The following is an 18971-nucleotide window of genomic DNA, read 5'->3' on the forward strand; positions in this document are numbered from 1 at the left end:
AGTTTGATGAGCTTTTCATTCAATGATTTCACAAACTCAGAATTCAAAAAAGTTTTGTTTTATGGTTTCAAGCTTTGAACTCCTCCACTGCCTTGCTTTTTGAGTTATTGGAAATCCTTGTTCTTAATAAATTTCTTGCACTGGTATATGTGCTTGAATTTTTTATTGGTGACATGTAAAGAGCCTAAATTAAGTCCAGCACAGTTCAGCCTTAGTAAATGTTTCAGCAAACACTGAAGGTTGTGTTGGTGAGAACAGTCTTCCGTCTTCCTCTTATTTCAGACATTATCGTCACACATTCTGTCTTGTTGACCCAAAATCACATGCCTTCTCTTTATAAACTCATTTTTGCCTTACTCCATGTTACTCTGCCATTTCATGAAAGTAAACCACACACCTATCACAGTGTAATGTCTTTATTGTTCAGATTTTAAAATAAGTTAAACTTGGTAAATCCCAATTGTTCTTAAACCCTAGCAAAACCAAACTAATCCTATTCCTTCCCAAAAGCATAAATCAAAATAACACTGACCTTAATGTTATCTCTTCAAATAACACAAAAATGGAAAACATCACCAACACAAAATTCCTAGGAGTTACCATTGAAAAATTTGATCCACACATTTATATTGCAGTCCAGAAGACTCTCTAAACAACTGAGCAAAGCACCTGCTAAGTGAGCAAATTAAAAAAATAGTTGCGACTTCCCTTCTTCTTCCTTCCCTCCTATATGCCGCAACAATATTCTCAAATCTGAACTCTTCCACCAAACACAAACTAGAAAGCACCTATAACACAATTGGCAAATTCTCCTGCAGCCTCCCAAACTGTCACTGCACAGGGTTGAAATGCCCTCAATTGGCTTGAACTTCCTCAACACATCACCCTCTTCCAGCTATTCACAGCACACAAAATATTTGCCCATCCACTTAAAACACCTTCACTGTCAAATCTCATCCAGTGGCATGTACCAAATAGAACTTTAACTGTTGCTAATAATTTGCATTATTATGACTGTGGCTCACTATTCAGTGTTGCCATCTCAAATGCATGGAACAAACTTCCAAAGCAGAGCAAGCTGCAACTGTTCAAATCTACAGTAAAATGTCACGTGGCAACTAATAAACTGTGCAGCTGTACCACACCTACAGTTTGAAGAATGCAATCCTAATACTGTCTGCTATGGATAATATACAAGTTCATCATAGGTGGTTACTAGGTTATCGACCAGGAGGTAATTTCAAGCCTAGCCATTTCATCCCAATGAAATACCTTAGATACTCTAGTCAATACCCAGGATTGTATTTAGTAATGACTGCCCATGTCCAGGAGGGTTGTGCCACTTTCCCCGGTAAGAATTTGTGGTGCCCCGTCCACTCATCCAGGTTCCTTTTGAACAGTGTCGTAGAGGTGCTCTGCTTCACATGAATTGGTAGCCTATTCCAAAGACGCAGCAGTCAGTGGGAGACAAATCTGTCCCTCCAGCACACCCTATTCAAGTCGCAGGCCATATTTAGATCCCTAATTTAAATTTTCTTACAATAGCTTGAAAACATGTATTTCTTTAATCTAAAGTGCTTTGTAAATAATGCGTGTTGACTGTTTCCATTGAAATACTTTGCAAATATTGTTTGTTGACTGTTTTTTTCTTTTGAATTGTCAAAAATGTATTTCTATCTGTGTTTTGGAACTTTTCTCCCCGAGCCTCCACTGAAAATGGGCATTTCAGTTCCCAGACTGACTTTCAGGGTAAAGCAAATAAATAAATGTATTTTAATTTGTTAGTATAATGTGTTGCAGATGTGTGCGTTGATGGAGCCTGTTTAGTTTAATTACATGCTAACAGGAATTTCTTTTGCTTTTGTACTTGTTATTCTGGTGTTAACTTGCAGGTATTGCATAGAACGAGTGTTCCGGCCTCGAAAACTGGATCGGTCACACCCCAGAGAGCTTGTAGAATGTGCTTTTGATATTGTTACCCCTTCTGCAAACAATTTGCTGCCTGATGCTGAAGCAGTGTTTGTCATCTCAGAGATCATTCAAGAGTTTCCAGTGCTGCAGGTATGAGCTTTCTTGTAAAACATTCTGTTTTGTTTTCCTTCCTCATTGTTTCCTTGTAGTAAATGCATGGATCTTAGTTTGAGGTGGCTGTTGCATGCTTTATCACTTCTAGTTTATCTCTTAGCAGTCTTATACAGGGTTCATAGTTTGTAACCAAGCTGCTTATCAAACTTTGGTCATCTGGTTCAGAGTTGCTGCTGTGTTCCTTTAAACACACAGATGGGACCTTTTGCAGAGCAAATTATTAAACATAAATAACTGTTATTCTTGTAATAGTTGTAAGAACTAAAAAAAAAAACTGAAGACTGTAATATAGTGCAGTCCTCCTGCCATTCCCGGCTTACAGTAACATTTGCTATGTACCACTGGAATCTTTCTCACAGTAACATGATATATATACCACTGGAATCTGGCTCACAATAACATATGGTGTGTACCATTGGAACCAGTAAATGAAATTGTATTGAGGCTTTTTTTTTTTCAGCCTCCTGATTTCTGCGGCTCCTTATGATCACAGTGAAACAGTGATGAGGCTTAATATGAAGAGCCTGTGAAGACACGCGTGTTCATAGGTTCATAGGTAGGTACTAGGCTATCAGCCCTAGGGCCTGTATTAGCTAGCCAAAAAGGTACCCTGGCTTTCGCCATCCAAGAAAATTATTTTCCTGTGCCCCTGTCGAGCAGAGCCACAGAAGTGATCCCTGGGGTGAATTTCCTATTTCCCATCCAATCATCAAGATTTTTCTTGAAGAGTGCTAATGAGGAGCTCTGTTTGACACAGATACGTAGTCTGTTCCAGAGTATGGGAAGTCTCTGGGACAGGAATCTATCCCTCCAGCATGTTCTGTTTATTGTGGGGGCAAGGTTTAGGTCCCTAGAGCGTGTAGCTTGGAGGGATTGGGATTTCTTTAAGTGGAGCATGTCCAACAGCTCTGGGTTTGACATAGCTTTGTATGTTAGGCAGAGATCGCCTCTGAGTAGGCATCATGCGACTGAGTAAAGCTGGAGTTTTTTGAGACGGTCTGCATAGGGCATCTGTTTCAGGCCAGTAATCCTCTTTGTGAGGTATTTCTGTGGCCTTTCCAGTTGTAGATGTCGTGTGAGGTACATACCAAAAGGGGTGTTGTACTCTATAATGGGTCTAATGACTGATGAGTAGAGGGGAACAATGACCTCTCTTTTTTCTGGATGAGAAACCTTTTGTGATGAAGTGAGCCATATAGAAGGATTTCCTGACCACTGTGGCGATGTGATTATCAAAAAAGAGACTATTGTCTACCTGTGTCCCAAAGTGTCTTATCACACTTTCTGCATTAAGTAGACTACCACTTATGTGGTAGTTCATAGGTACAGAGTTTTTACCAAATGGGATGGCAATACACTTTTTGGCATTGAGCTTCAGGCCATGGCTTTGACACCAGGCATCTGCCTTAATGAGGCCCTTTTGTAGTATGTCCACATCGTTAGGAGTTTCGATTATGGCTCCTAGTTTGCAGTCATCTGCAAACTTTGTTAGCCAAAGACCTTCTGTGTTAGCCTGTGCTTCAGAGAAGTAGATACCAAACAGGAGGGGACCCAGGACTGAACCCTGTGGTACTCCACTTGTCACCGGTCTGAAGTCAGATTTGGAGTCTGCTACTTTCACAGTGTGGGTTCTGTCCATGAACCAGTTGGCAACCCATCTTGTGACATAGGGATTTATATCTAGTTTAGTGAGCTTATCTATATTTCCAGAGTGGGGGATGGTGTCGAAAGCCTTGACGAGATCTAGATAAGCTGTGTGAACCACCTTACCCTCATCTATGGCTTTGCTGACTGCTTCAAAGAAGTCAATCAGGTTTAGGAGACATGATCTGCCTTTTACAAACCCGAACTGAGTAGGGTCCAGAGTTTAGAGATTACCAATGTATGTGTAAAACTAACTCAACACATTACTTTCAGCAATATTTCATTCACTTGATCGCATTTTACCATGAGGTGTGGCCAAAGATGGACATTCAGGAAGAATGGGGGTAGTCTGCATGTGATATCAGTTGATTGACTGTTCTTTGATTAAGGTATATAATCAAAATTAGGGGAAAGTATCTATTTGAAGCAAGCTGCATAAATCGTAATGAGGATCATTTCTGTCACCCAGTCACAAACGGATTTTGGAATTACAGCCAGATGTTGCCTAGAATGTTCTTTTTGGAGAGAAGAATTCAGATTTTGCTTGGATTTTGTTAATGTCTGTTTAACATAACCTTGGGAGTTAGCTTGTCATTTTGTTTAAAGTAAAGTGAAGGGTTCAATTTGCAGGATTTATTTCACGTGATCGATTTTGGAAAACCAAGTGCAATATTACAGGAAAAAACAAAACCACTGCACGAGATAAAGTCCAGACCAGGCTCCAAAAATATAATGCAAGAAATCCAAGCAGGCAAAGGACACACATGGTTTAAAACCAAATGATTTTCTTAGTAAAAAAAACATGTAAGCACTTTCGCATAGTGCTCCTAGTCTTCATCAGACAATGTCTGATGAAACATAGGACTACTACGCGAAAGCGCTTACATATTTTTTACTAAATAAATTGTTTGGTTTTATGCCATGCATTTCCTTTGCCTGCTTGGATTTCGTGCAAGTGCAGTATTAGTTGGAGGAGGGTGGTTAGTTTGTGTATGAAAGCCCCTGAGCAGTACTTTTATTTGATTACAGTTAAAAAAAAGTTGTGGATCTATTTGCCAATGGCTTTACAAGCTGAAATGCATTATTCTAGAGGAAATCGTTTGCATGATTTCAGTAAAATATCAGAGGTACACCAACTAAAAAAACTGATGTAATGTCATTTCAGGAGGGGGCAGTCTTTGAGAGCAGCTGAAGTGCTATTAATGCATGACAGTGAAACACTTGGGGGTTGTGGTTTATAAGTAGTGGGTAGATGTGTGTGTCTGTGTGAGTTCATGGATGACAGGTAAACAGTTGTGGGATGTTTGTAATTGCTTGTATGTGAGTGCATGGATGACCGTTAAACAGTAGTAGGATACAATGTGTAAGGGCTGTGTATATATGTCACTGCATGGATAACAGTGAAACAGTTGTGGGATATGGTTTGTAAAGGCATTATGTTTTCCTCAGTGCATGGATGACAGTGAAACAGTTGTGAGATATGGATTGTAAGAGCTGTGTGTATATGTGAGTGCATGGATGACAATGAAACATTTGTGGAATATAGTTTGTAAGGGCTGTGTGTATATGTGAATGCATGGATGACAGCAAGAGTTGTGGGATATGGTTTGTAAAGGCAGTGTGCGAGTGCATAGATAACAGTGAAACAGTTGTGGGATGTGGTTTGGAAGTTCTATATGTCTGAGTGCACAGATGATAGTTAAACAGTTGTGTGATGTGGTTTTATAAGGGCTGCGTGTGTCTTTGAGTGCATGGATGACACTGAAAGAATTGTGGGATGTGGTTTATAGGGGCTGTGTGTGTATGTGAGTACAGAAAGTATGCTGTTGTGGGCAAAATTATCACTCTCACTTCATCTTTGACCAAGGATTGAAGTCAAAACTTCGTAAATGAGGGAGGGGATAGTCTTTGTGTGAAAGAAATTTTCACAGTCATAACTTTATCATAGGAAAACAGCTGTGGATCTGGAGTGCAGGGGTATAGACAGCTTTTTTTTCAGTTTGTACTCTATAAAGTCTTGGTCTGCTGCCCCTCACCCACCCATTCTGCCCAACCCCAGTTCCTAAACTAATAGATTACTCTCAGGTGTCCACACAATTTTAAATGGCATTTAGTAAGAGGGATACAGTGCGACAAGTAGCTAGTCTCACACCACTGCTGACTTGCAGACTCGGTACTGGTTTTGCTCAATTTTTAAAACAGCCTAAACCAATCAATCATTTGAATATACTGTACACAGTCATTTCATATTTATGCTGCTGCTTTTGAAGTATGATGTCACACTCCTGGTCGACTGCCTGAAAAACCTTGATGTACTGCAGGTGATAGTCATTCTATAAAAGATCCTGTTTGATAGATGCATCAAGATTTGATATATCATTATTTAACATACTCATTTGACATTGGTTGTGTTTAACAGGCACCTCTGTCAATCCACAGCCATGGTGGTCGAATGTCGGTATTAATTCTTGAAGTAAAGCAGAGTCAGATACTAAACCAGTTGGAATTTCCACATACCAAGCCCTTTATACCTTTATGGATTCTAAATAAATACATATTTTCAAATTGTAATTTACGATATTTCATTAATTTAGATTCAAATAAATTTAGTTGTTTCAAAGAAGTATTAGGTGTAATCTCTGTTTCACCAAGTATAATCTGTTTATTAAACCACTGGTGGAGATTGAAAATGGCGTACCTTTGGGCATTATTGTGAATAGCCGCTGGTGATGTTTTCCAAAGCATTACTTGGAAGTCCAATTCTTACATATTGTTGAGACAACTGTTGAATCAATAAAGTTAAATTATGCACTGAACGGTTAAGTTCATTCATGTTGGCTGGCTGGAATAATGGCTAAGGGATGAAAGAATTGACGCCAACCATGGCAGCAAGTGTTTTGTATATATTGAGACTTGAGGCCATCACTATAGGAAAGTCATTTCATAATTTCCCAGCCCTGTGATAAAAATAGCTTTTCCCCAAAGAAGAGTGCCATACTGACATATTTACAAAAAATAATTATTTCTAGTATCCTGACTGTGAATGAATGTAAGACCTAAAGTGGCTGATAATACAGCATTATTTAAACATTTTTATATAAGAATCAGGTGCCCCTCTCTAACCAATCTATAGCACAAAGAATATAGAGACAGACCTTCAAGTCTCTCTCAACAGCTATAATACTTAACACCATCAATCTGTATGATAAAGTACCTCTGAATATTTCGAATCTGGATATTTGGGCACAGTTGTAAACACAGACCACACTACAATATTCTATATACAGTCATACCACAGCCTTGTAAAGGGCTATTAAAACTCTTTCATCATGACTAGAGATACTGTATAGAATGCCTGTAATAACAGAATAGTACTTTTTATATTTAATATTAAATTGCCATCATATTTTAGACTATAGTCCACCACCAGTTTAAATCCCTGATTTTGCCTTACGTACTTATAAAATATTATACAAGGCATAAGGAAGACCAGTATTATTTGGTCCAAAATACAACACCTTTGTTTTAATGGCATTAAAGTCCAAAACACATACACCTGCACGTATGGATGTGCATAGACCAAAACACAAAATGAGGGCCAGCACAATGAGTGAAAAACTTGAACCTGTTTATTTAGGTAGCATAAGAGACCAAAGCTACTTGGATGTTTGCTGGATGGTGTGGAGGGGGGGGGGGTTACCTTTCCTATGGGAATTTGTTGAATACCTCAACCAGAACAAATGGGGTATACAATTTACTTTGAATTCCAACAAAGAATCCATCACTTTTTTAGATGTGAAGGTTACCAGGAATTCTGACCATACCCTCCAAACTGAGGTGTTTAGAAAATATCCCCAGTGCAATACATTATTACATGCTGGCAGTCATCACCCCCCCCCCCAAACACATCATCTGCAATATACCAAAGTCTCAATTTTTGAGGATGCGCCGCATTTGTTCTACTCAGGAAACGTATGCCCAGTTTGAACAGGATCCGCATGACTGGTTTATCCAGAGGGGATATAAAGATAACATCTGTCGGGCCAGGGATCAGGTCAGACAACAATCTAGAGTGGAGTTGTTACAGTACAGAAAGTCTGATATCGACAGGGATGAACAACAGCCCATATAATTGGTAACCACGTTTGGCAGGAATTTCCAGACGTTTAAGAGGGTTATCAACCAATATTGGGATATCTTAAAGGCCATTGCCAAACTCAATGATATCTTATACTACACTTGTTCATTCTCTTTCCGCAGGGGGCCGACATTAGGTTCCCACCTTAGCCATTATAAACGTAAGGTTCCACTTACACTTCAACAGTCCACTATATTTGGAAATAGGGTTAAGGGATGTGTTCCTTGTGGACATTGTTCCGCCTGTCCCCACATATTTAAAACTAAAACATTTACCAGTTCTAACACCCCCAAGGTTTATGACATTTTATGTTTTGGAAATTGTAGCAGTGAATGGATTGTGTACTTGGCTACCTGTTCCTGTTCGGCGTTTTATGTTGGACAAACGTCTAGAACACTGAGGCTTCAGATTTCCGAACACCTCAGTGAGATCAGGAACAGGAGAGCCACTAATGCTTTATTTAAGCTCACCTTGGCCCATAAGACAGCTAGATTTACATTTACTTTGATTGACTGGGTTCAGGGTTCTACATTTTCTAAAGTTGGTTGGCACACTACACTAAATAATAAGGAATCAGGTTGGATCATCAGGCTAGGGGTTTGTTTAAACCTGGTCTGAATGAATTGTCATAGTGATGTATCCAACCAATAATTTTTGTGAATGCTAATGATGTCATGTGTTTAAGGAATGGGCATTTGTTCTTGTCTTAATGCACTGAGGAAGGCTGATGCTGAAACCGGTTTGCTTTTTGGTCTATTATGCTACCTAAATAAACAGGTTCAAGTTTTTCACCCATTGTGCTGGACCTCTTTTTGTGTTTTACTTAATGGCATTAAAGACCGTATTCTTATTTAAAGACCATAAGTGAGTGGTATCCAGGAAGCTGTATAAGTTAGCCTGATGATTAACAGAGTTAATAATAACCCCAGTTTCAGCATCATCTGCAGACTTGTTGACTAAAATGTTTTGAGATGGGAAGTCAGACATAAATAGGGTCCAAGAACAGAACATTGAGAGACCCCTGTTGCAGCATTCCTTTCTTCAGAAATATTGTCTTCAATTTTCATCTTAAGTGTTCTCTCGGTCAACCAGCTAAAAAACACTGTAGTGAATGTTGGCTGATTCCAGGTTTAAATAAGGTCATCTTAATTTCTGGATGGGGACCAGAGTCAAATGCCTGGGTCTGACCCAAGTAAATAACATCAAAAAAAAGAAACCTACATTGACTGATTCCCAGATACTGTGGTAAGAACGTAACAGGTTAGTCAGACAAGGTCTCCCATGGGTAAATCTGTGCTGACAAATGTCCAGGTTTGAACATAGCTCTTTATAATGGCATCTAGGGTCATTATCCCACTGTACACTGTCCTTATCAGAACAATCATAAGGTACAGTGCTTCCTTCAGTATGTACCTGGCCAGGCATATGCAGCAGTTAGAGAAACCTCGAAGGTTCCTTACAAAAAGAATACAAGGCACAACAAACCTGCCTTATGCAGACTGCCTTAAGGGCCTTCCTTCTACTCAGTCTCCTGTAGATTGTTGAGAGGTGATCTGTGCCTGGCTTACCAGGCATCTGCAAACCCTACACTTGTGAATCTCATACATATTTGTAAATCAAGCAGTACCAGAAGTATGAGGTTTTGGGACCTGAATTTTGTCTGTGACTTAAACAGAACATACTGGAGAGACAGATACATTTCCCAGATACACCCCTTCCTGTGGAACATGCTTCCCATCCATGTGAAGCTGAGTTTTATCTGTTAACCAGTTTACCCTCAACCTAAACCAGTGGTTGGAGAACAGGAAATTTATACCTGGCCTGGCACTCATGTCCCTTATGGACAGAGGTAGTTTATAAATGTATGTCCTCAGTGTCCTACTTGGATACAGGACATCATCATTCTTTCGGGAAAACTTTGCTAGGCTTAGGTCATTAGCTTAGTAACAATCTATGAATAATGCGTGTAAGTCTAATAGGGCAATAACAATATAATGTCAGGTTTTACCACCTTTGAAGAGTGTAAATACAACAGCAGTTTTCCATATTTGTGGAACATAGCTCTCCTCTAAACCCAACTGATAGAACCAGCATGGACAAGGTAATTGTGCTGTGGAAAGTGTAGACAAAAAATAACTGCACAGGCCATCAAGGGCAATTGCTGAGTACAGTTTAAATGTACTTTTTGCAGAAACCACTAGATCCTAGTTTGTAATTGGTAGGTATAGCTGTGGTTGTTGACATAAAAATTGGAGAAAGTGAGGCTGTCATTTGACAAGGAAGAAAACTTATCTGCAAATATCTCAACCAACTTAGATGCATTTTGTGTGTATTAGACCATCCTTGATAACATTTGATTGAGAATCCACCCTATAACTCCTTAGGTACCTAAAACGAGCCTTTTTTGTCATCAGTGGAGTAGGTTACCAACTTATTTTCAAATTCCGTTCTAGTAGATGCTAGTGAATGCATAAATCTATTCCTAATTTTCTTATATTTTTTATTTATATTATTAGGAATTATCTTAAGCAAAAGCCAGTTTGCAAAGGTTTTTCATCCTAGCTTATCAAGTTTACCAGTCCAGCATTCTTTACCCTTCTTTAGACAATTTGGTATTACTAGTTCTTGGAACAAAATAATCAGAGAGAGAAAAAAATATATTCTTAAAAAAATGTCCCAGCCAGCTTCAGCATTTTTGTCTTCCATATCTGTCGGCCAGTTCCAGTTTCTCCACTTGATAATATTCCACTGTTAGAGAATTATGCTTAAACCAAACTTTTATTCCTTTTTCCAACTTGCCCGTAAACATATAAATCATCAGTTCATATTTAGTCCTACAAATGGTTACCAAATCCTTCTTGGTCCAAACAGCATCAACAGCATTGCCTTATCTTGTTAGCTCCTTGACCAGCTGGGAATTTCCAAACTCCACACTGGATCTGACCACATTAGAAATAACATCATTGTCATGGTGGGACTTTCTAGATGTCTGTACATTGAGTAACAACATAATTTCAGCTCTCCATTGTGAAAACAGAAATTCAGAAGTGAGAGTTGGTAAACTCATAGTTTTCCATAAATGTCAGTAACTGGCTAGTAAGTGCACTGCCCGGATGCCAGCAATAGAGAAATTCAAAGAATTGGAAAGAAAATCAATCACAAAAAGTGAGGGAAAAAAACTGACTGGAAAGAATTCTGTAGCTATTCAGCAAAAAGCAGTGCAAGCTCCAGCTTTGGTGCAAGACATGACTTCTGGTAACCTAGATGAAAATAAGTAATTTATACTCGGACCTGATTAAAATGAAACACTGGAGCGCATCAAATCAAATAACAAAAGGCTAGAAAAATGGAAGAAGCCTTAATCAGATATTCAGATGAAATGATAAAACTGCAAAAATCAGAGGTCAAGATGAAGAAAAGGCTGGCTGAATATGAGACTGCTCAAGAAGAGATGTTTTAAAAAAAAACTAATAGCATTACAGGACAGCATACATAGGGAAAACCTGAGATTGTTCTGCTGTAATGGAGAAGCTGGAAGGAACAGACTCTATTAGTTTTAGGAAAGCACAAATAAGCAACTTGACTGGTATTCCACAGCAGGAGTTGTTAATTGGAAAGGCACAGCATGTGTATGCTCCAAACCTGGCCATGAGAAAGCAGTCCATACCTTTAATAGTAAAAATATAATCTACCAGCAGAAGGAGTTGATTCTGACAAAACTGTGGCAGAAGGACAAAGTACTAAAAGTGGGAGACAGAGTGTGGAAAATGATTACTCAGTGTACATCAGGCAGAAGAGGACTACATTTATTCCACTAATCAGGGAATGCTGAGAAGCAGACATGAGGTTCAAGCTGCTGTACCCAGCTACTTTCAGAATATTCTGTCACTGTTGCAGTGTTCTTTACATCTGGAATTCCCTGCCAGGGTCAGCCCAAAGTCTGGCCAGTATACCAAAGCCTTAGGTTGCTTTAAGGTATGCCATATGTGATGATACACTCGTGTAGTGTAGGGCATAAAAGTTATGTCCAGCCATACCATCCTAAGGACTTCTTTGCCGCCAGTCCCAATGCCATCTCTTGATTGTCAAACTCCTACATTCTGTTGCTGGTTTCTGAGCCATTACAGATAAGTGCCCCATTTAGGTTTCTTTGTTATTCATCTTTATGGCTGCTTGTGAGGTTTCATGTCATCCAAGAAGGGTAAATGCCAGCGTGAGAGACAGATTCCCCATAAAAACCACCACAAACAGTGTTTGCTTTGATTGGTGCTTCTAATAACCATACATCCTGCTCCATCTGTCAGGCTTTTGTACCAAAAACTCTGTGTAGTAGGCTTTCTTCCTTGGAGCTGCATCTGGAGAATCAGCAACTTACACTTCTCACTAAAGATACTGTGGAGGCTGGAATCTTTCACTGTCCAGCCTCCGCAAGACATTTCTCCTGAGATGAGTGAATGTCTAGAGGTTCACCTGGCTTTGTTGTCAGATTCCTGTGCCACTACTTGATTGGAGTCTGGCAGGGATCTGGTGTTAAAGATTTCCGATGAGGCTTTGCAGACTTCCTTTTCAGATATTTCTGAGGTGCCTAGGGATGTTCCTCAGATTTTAATCAGGGAAGTTCTACTACTGTTATTGACTGCCATGCTGGGTCAGAGCCTTCTAAGTTTTGTAAGGCAGATGTCCCATTAAAGAAAAAACAAAAAACTAAACTTTGTTCTCCTGACCCTAAGGATCCACATAGTGAGTGGCAGGCCTTCACTCAGGGTTTGTTTAATGCTTTGATGGCATTAAAACCTCCTCATGGTGTTTCTGTTCCAGCTCCCCTTGGTCCTATAGTCCACTTAAAAGACCCTGGTAACAAGATTTCTTTGAGGAAGAGTTGGATTCTGATGAGGGATCCCGCGTTTACTCCTCTCAAATTCCTTCTCCTTTGGACTGTGGATCAGATGAAGAGGAATTACCAGTCCTGAATACTCCCTTTGAAAAGATGTCTTTTGGGGACATAATCTCCAGGATGATGGAGTTTTTTAAATAGGATTGTGCCCTCCGGTCTCTGAGATCCATAAAAGGTATTATGCATTGCTGCGGATGGAATCTCCTAAACCTGATTCTATTCCTCCTGTATTGGCTACTTTGTGGGAAGCATTTTCCAATGTCTCTAAAGCTCCTGATTCTCGGCCCCCTGCTCCAAAGGAATCTGTTAGCTTTTATAGGGTGCCTAAGGACTGTAACTTTTTGTACAGGTGTCCTGCTACTGACCCCTTAATTGTGTCTGTAGCTTCTGACAAGCCCTCTCAATTGCTTCCTTCACCCAAGTTACTGCCTTCTGATAAAGAAGGCAGGTAAGAAAGTTTACACTTCGGCTACCTTGGCTTTTAGGTCTATTAATTATCATACCCATATGTCCAGGTATGTGTTGGCTGTGCTGTCTCAGACTTGTCAGGTTATTTCTGCTCTCCCAAATTCTGAGGGAAAAACTTCTTCTCTTTTTTTGTTGGGGACTTCACAGGTGGTTCATCATTCCATCAAGTGTAGTTATGATGCAGCAGATGCTTCTAGGGCTACTGCTTTTGGGTCAGTGATGAGATATTTTTGGCTTCGGTTTCAACCATTGCCTGATGATATTAAGGCTAAATTGATGGATATCACTCTTGATAATAAACACTTGGAGAAAGCTGCTACAGCTTTGAGTGCATTCAGGATAAGGGGAAAGCTTTACAGAAAGTTAAATGTGTTTGTCTCTCCTGTTGCTAAATTTCACTGAAACTACCCCAGTAAGCCAGGCTTTGTTTGCAGGCAATTTTGTCTTCTTTATTAGGGCAAAAAGGGTGGCAAGCGGGCTCCTCCTGCTAAGGCTACTCAAACATCAGGGACTACGAAGTCTTCCTTTCCAGATGAACCAGGTGCTGTCTAACTGTCTGTTTCTTCCCAGCCACATTCCTATTTCTCTTCACCCCCCCCTTCCTGTCTACAGATTACTCAGGATTCTTGGGTTCTGTCCCTTATTTGCCAGGGGTATTTCATGGTATGGAACTCCCTTCCCCCTTTTATGGGCATTCTTCAGCCTCCGCAGGAACAACTCCCCATTTTCCCAGAGGTGCTTTGGGACCTACTGACTCAAGATACTATTCAGGAGGTGCATGTGTCCCAAAAGGGGAGGGGGGTTTACTCCAGGATGTTTCTAGTACCCAGAAAAGAGGGTACTTGGAGACAAATTCTAGACCTCATTCATCTAAACACTTTTCTGAAGGTGCCCACTTTTCAGATGTTGCCCCTTCTGTTCCCTCTTTTGCTTCCTCAGTCTTATGTAGTGTCTCTGGATCTCAAGGTTGCTTATCTCCATATTCCGATCCATCCCTTCTTCAGGAAGTTTTTTCATTTTTCTGTTGCTTTCAGGCATTTTCAGTTCTCTGCTTTGCCCTTCGTTTTTTCTCTTGCTTCAGGGGTATTCACCAAATGCCTCGCTTCGGTAATTGCATTTTGCAGGCTTTAGGGGATCAAAGTATTTCCTTACTTGGACGACCTGTTTCAGGCATCCTCTACAGAGATCCTGTTGCAAAATCTTTGTTTTGCCATTTCCCTTCTTCAGAGCCTGGAGTTCGCACTAAACTTCACAAAGTCTTTTCTGACTCCTTCTCAGGATCATGTTTTTCTAGGTTGCAGGGTTCAGATGGTGCCTTTGCTGGCATCCCTGCCATGTCCAAAGCCTTAAATCTCATTTCTTTCTTTCTTTCAAACTCTCTTTCCTCTGCTCTGGGTTTCATGGCATCTACCATCCCTGTGCTCTCTCTGGCCAAAAATATGCACATCCTGTGGAATTTGTAATTCCAATTCTATATTGTCTCAAGAAGGAACTTCAGTGGTGGATCCAGCAGTTGTCTCTCAAACCAGGGCACCCTTGTCATCCCCCCTTCCCTCTCGGGAGCTGTTCACAGATGCTTCAGACATGGGATGGGTAGCAGCTTTTGGCTTTCTAAAGGTGCATTGGGTATGGTCACCTCTTCAGCAAATGGAGCACATGAATGTCAGAGAGATGAGAACTCCTGTGCTGGATGTTCAGGCTTTTCATCGTATTTTTCTCCCAGGGACCGCTTAAGGTATTTACAGACAATACCACAGTGATGTGGTATGTAAACAAACAGGGAGTAACAAGATCTTATCTTCTTTGCCAGTTGGCAGTCCTGGCATGGGATCTTGCTGTCCAGTATCAAGTGACTCTCCAGACAGTTTACATTCCCTCACGTCAAAACATTGTGGAAGACTCTCTGAGCAGGCCTTTAACTCAATCCCTTGAATGTATGCTTCACAGTGATGTGTTTCTGGAAATTGTCCACCAGTGGGATACTCCTCAAGTAGATTTTTTTGCCACCCATCTGAGCAGACAACTTCCTTTATTTTGTGCCAGAGTCACAGGTTCTCTGGTGTGGAAGGTGGATGCCCTCTCTTTCTCTTGGAAGGGGATGTTTGTTGATGCTTTCCCTCCTAAATCTTTTGCTCTTTCCTTGCTACAGATTTCTTCTCAAGTAGCTCGTCATTCTATCAAATGTGGTTATGATGCAGCAGATGCCTCTTCTCAGGCTGATGCTTTTGGTTCAGTTCTGAGGAGGTGTTCTTGGCTTAGGCTTCAACCTTTACCCAATGATGTTAAGGCTAAGTTGATGGATGCTCCTCTAGATAATAAACTTTTGTTTGGAGAAGCGGCTGCTAGTTTATTTAAGTCTCTTCAGGACAAGGGCAAGGCTATACAGGAGCTTAAATATGTTTTTGTTTCTCCTGTGCCTAAATTTCAGTGAAACTACCTTTCTAAGCCAGCCTTTGTTCATAGGCAATCTTGCCCTCCTTCTAAAGGTAAAAAGGGTGGTAAACGGACTCCTACTAAGGCCATTCAGATTGCAGGATTCTAAAGCCTTCCTTTCTTGACAAACCAGGTGCAGTTTCACTATCCTCCTATTCCCAGACACATTCCTCTGTCTCTTTGCCTTTCTGTTTCTCATGCTGTTTGGCTCCAAATCACCCAGTATTCTTGGGTTCTGTTAGTCATTCGGCAGGGGTACTTCATGGTCTGGATTTCCCACCCTCCTTTTATGGGTATTCCTCAGCCTCCTTGGGAACAACTTCCTTTTTTCCCCTAGAGGTTCTTTGAGACCTGTTGTCTCAGGGTACTATTCAAGAGGTGCCTGTGTCCCAAAGGGGGAAGGGGTTTTATTCAACAATGTTTCTAGTGTCCAGAAAAGAAGGTACTTGGAGACCTGTTCTAGACCTCTCTCATCTAAACACCGTTCTGAAGGTGCTTTCCTTTTAGATGTTGTCCCTTCAGTCCCTTTTTCCTCTCTTGCTCCCTCAGGCCTTTCTGGTGTGTCTGGATCTCAAGAATGCTTATCACCATATTCTGAGCCTTCCTCTTTTCAGGTAATATTTGCATTTCTCTGTTGCTTCCTGGCATTTTCAGTTCTGTGCTTTGCCCCTTAGCCTTTTTACTGCCCCAAGGGTGTTCAAATGCCTCACTCCTGTGATTGCTTTTTGCAGGCTTCAGGGGATTAATATCTTTTCTTATTTGGATGACCTGCTGATTCAGGCATCCTCTCCAGTGTCCTTTTGCAAAGTCTTCGTTTTAACATTTCTCTTCTTCAGAGCCTGGGGTCCGTGATAAACTTCAAAAAGTCTTCCCTGAATCCTCCTCAGGATCATGTCTTTCTGGGTCGCAGAATTCAAACGGTGCCAATGCTGGCATCCCTGCCTTCTCCAAAGACCTTAACACTCATTTCGTTCTTTGAAGCTGTTCTTCCCCTGGCCTCCATTATAGCTGGGGAGTTTCTGAGGACTCTGGGGTTCATGGCTTCCACTATTCTAATGCTCTCTCTGGTCAAACTCCACATGAGGAAGTTCCCACTGGTTTCTGAAGTCGGTGTGGCTTCAGCATGTGCATCCTCTAGACCTTCTAGATGTTCTTCATGTTTCACTGTTGCATTCATCACTTGTGGGGTTATCCCTGCTGTGGTAGCCATCGGTTGGCCTGAATACCAGAGTCAATGTTTTTCCTGCATCAGCTGTTGATGCTTGTTGACTGATGTCAGGTCGTCAGTGCTATAAAGCAAGGCAGCCAACACCATTACACCAGTCTTTCTTGCCGTGGAGCCCGTAGCAGAAGCAGTTCACAAGTGTGCCGGTCGGTCACTACCATAGTTTTAATTACAGCTGAAAACGTCTAAAGCTAAATACCCCATTGGGGACCCTTTTTTCTTGCACTAACCGATGCCCGAAAAAGCTAACAAGTGTCTCGCCTGTGGAAAGCAAATCCAACACAGTGACTTCCATTCATACTGCGTCACTTAGGCCCAGACCATGACGTCCCCTGTTGCCGGTCCTGTGCCCTCTTTAATGCAAGAACTATTCATCTTAGAGCTCTTATTGTAGCCAGGTATTTTTGTTCCGAAATAGCAGTCATCAGCCAACAGTCTGTAGACATTCTGAAAAAACTTACAGATAGAGAGAGAGACCACTCAAGGCTAAGCATTCCGACGACTCCACCACTAAGCAGGTAGTCAGTTCTCTGGAATTCAGTGAGGTGCTTTCGTAGCCCCTTGTGACCAATCCAATACTTTCGCAGGCCTCTACCGAGACCATTTCGGAATCCAGTATGCCGCAGAAATCTTCTTCACCTTCCGAGCCTTTGGTTATCTCTGACTCATTTGGGTCCGGAGCCGCAACGCAGGCACTGGCTTCCGAGGAGGTTACTCGCACTACTGAATCTAGACAAAAAACGATGTCTTCTCATCCAACTACCGCTTCTCTTAGACCGATGGATAGCCTTAGGCCTAGAAGCAAAGCTACTCCTAGAAAATCTATTTCTAGTCACCATCTTTCTCCTGCTCCACCACCCCAAGCTCAAATGCTTAAAGTGGACACCACCCCAAGCTCAAATGCTTAAAATGGATACCACCCCAAGCTCAAATGCTTAAAATGGAGGAGGATCTTATCTCCCTTATCAGGGGTAGTCAAGCCACAACTTCTAAAAGGAAGAGAGACCCTTCTCCTGAAATACTGACAGAACAGGATTCTGAGGAATCTGATTATTCAGGTTTTGAAGAACAGCAAACTCCAACTGCTTATGAGAATTCAGATGCAGAGGAATCCATTTCTTCTGCCTCCACACCAGAAGATCTTTCCTTTGGGGAAACCCTTCACACCCTTAGGGAACATTTCCAGTGGGAATCCTGGGACTTCCTTCAGACTAAGAAAAGACTGAGAGTTTCTAGACCTGCCCCAGCACAGACCCTTGACCATCCCCCCTATTTTAGAGGTGGTGGATGATGTCTTCCATGAATCCAGCTTTGCTCCTGACACCCTCCCACCTGTTCCCAGTAAACCTGACAGGTACTACAGAGTACCGGATTCTCAAAAACACCTGTACAGAAATCCTGCTGCTGACCCAGAGGTCATTACACAGGGACCAAAAGGAGCTAAGGCTAGTTTTGCAAAGAATCCTATTCCTTCTGACAAGGATTCCAGAGCTCTTGACAGATGGGTAAAAAAGTATACACCTCTGGAACCTTAGCTGTCAGAGCACTCAACTGTCAGTTCCACATGTTAAAATATCACCAACACACTTTGGAACTATTAAACCAAAAGATTTCAACTTTTCCTGACTGTGCCAATTCTAAAGAGTTAGCAGATTTACTGCACTCTACTTGTCAAGTGACAAAACACTCATTACACTGTGGATATGATGCCCTAGAAGCCTCAAGCAGGGCAGCAGTGTCAGGATCTGTCATTAGAGACATGCATGATTGAAGGAATAACCTCTCCCTGATCATGTCACATCTAAATTAATTGATGCACCCTTGGATAAGGACCACTTGTTTGGAGTAAAAGCAGAAGAGGTGCTTAAAAATATGGAAGACAAAGCAAAATCTATGCAAACAGTAAAAGATTTCTTTCAGGTACAACCTCCTAGGTTCAGCAGGAATTTTCCCTTTAAACAGTGGTCCCTTCCTGCAACCTAGCAGGCAGGGGCAAGGTAAGCCCCACATGGACAGACCACCCAGGCTCCTATCCCAGGGACAGTAGAGAACCAAACAGTGAGCCACTTCTGCTCCAAAGGCAG

General features: G+C 41.3%; 1 protein-coding gene across 3 annotated transcripts in view; it reads left to right on the forward strand.

Annotated features, from left to right (window-relative positions):
* The window catches only part of EIF2AK4 (eukaryotic translation initiation factor 2 alpha kinase 4), a 3701979-nt gene that overhangs the window by 2222019 nt on the left and 1460989 nt on the right, over positions 1-18971 (forward strand). For all 3 annotated transcript variants that reach the window (XM_044073832.1, XM_044073831.1, XM_044073833.1), the window contains one exon: positions 1893-2061. In XM_044073832.1, coding sequence (XP_043929767.1) covers positions 1893-2061 — 169 coding nt within the window. The remainder of the gene's footprint in view (positions 1-1892; positions 2062-18971) is intronic.

This window comes from Protopterus annectens, chromosome 6.part0, assembly GCF_019279795.1.
Source record: "Protopterus annectens isolate FY-2018-M chromosome 6.part0, PAN1.0, whole genome shotgun sequence".
NCBI classification, from domain to species: Eukaryota; Metazoa; Chordata; order Ceratodontiformes; family Protopteridae; genus Protopterus; species Protopterus annectens.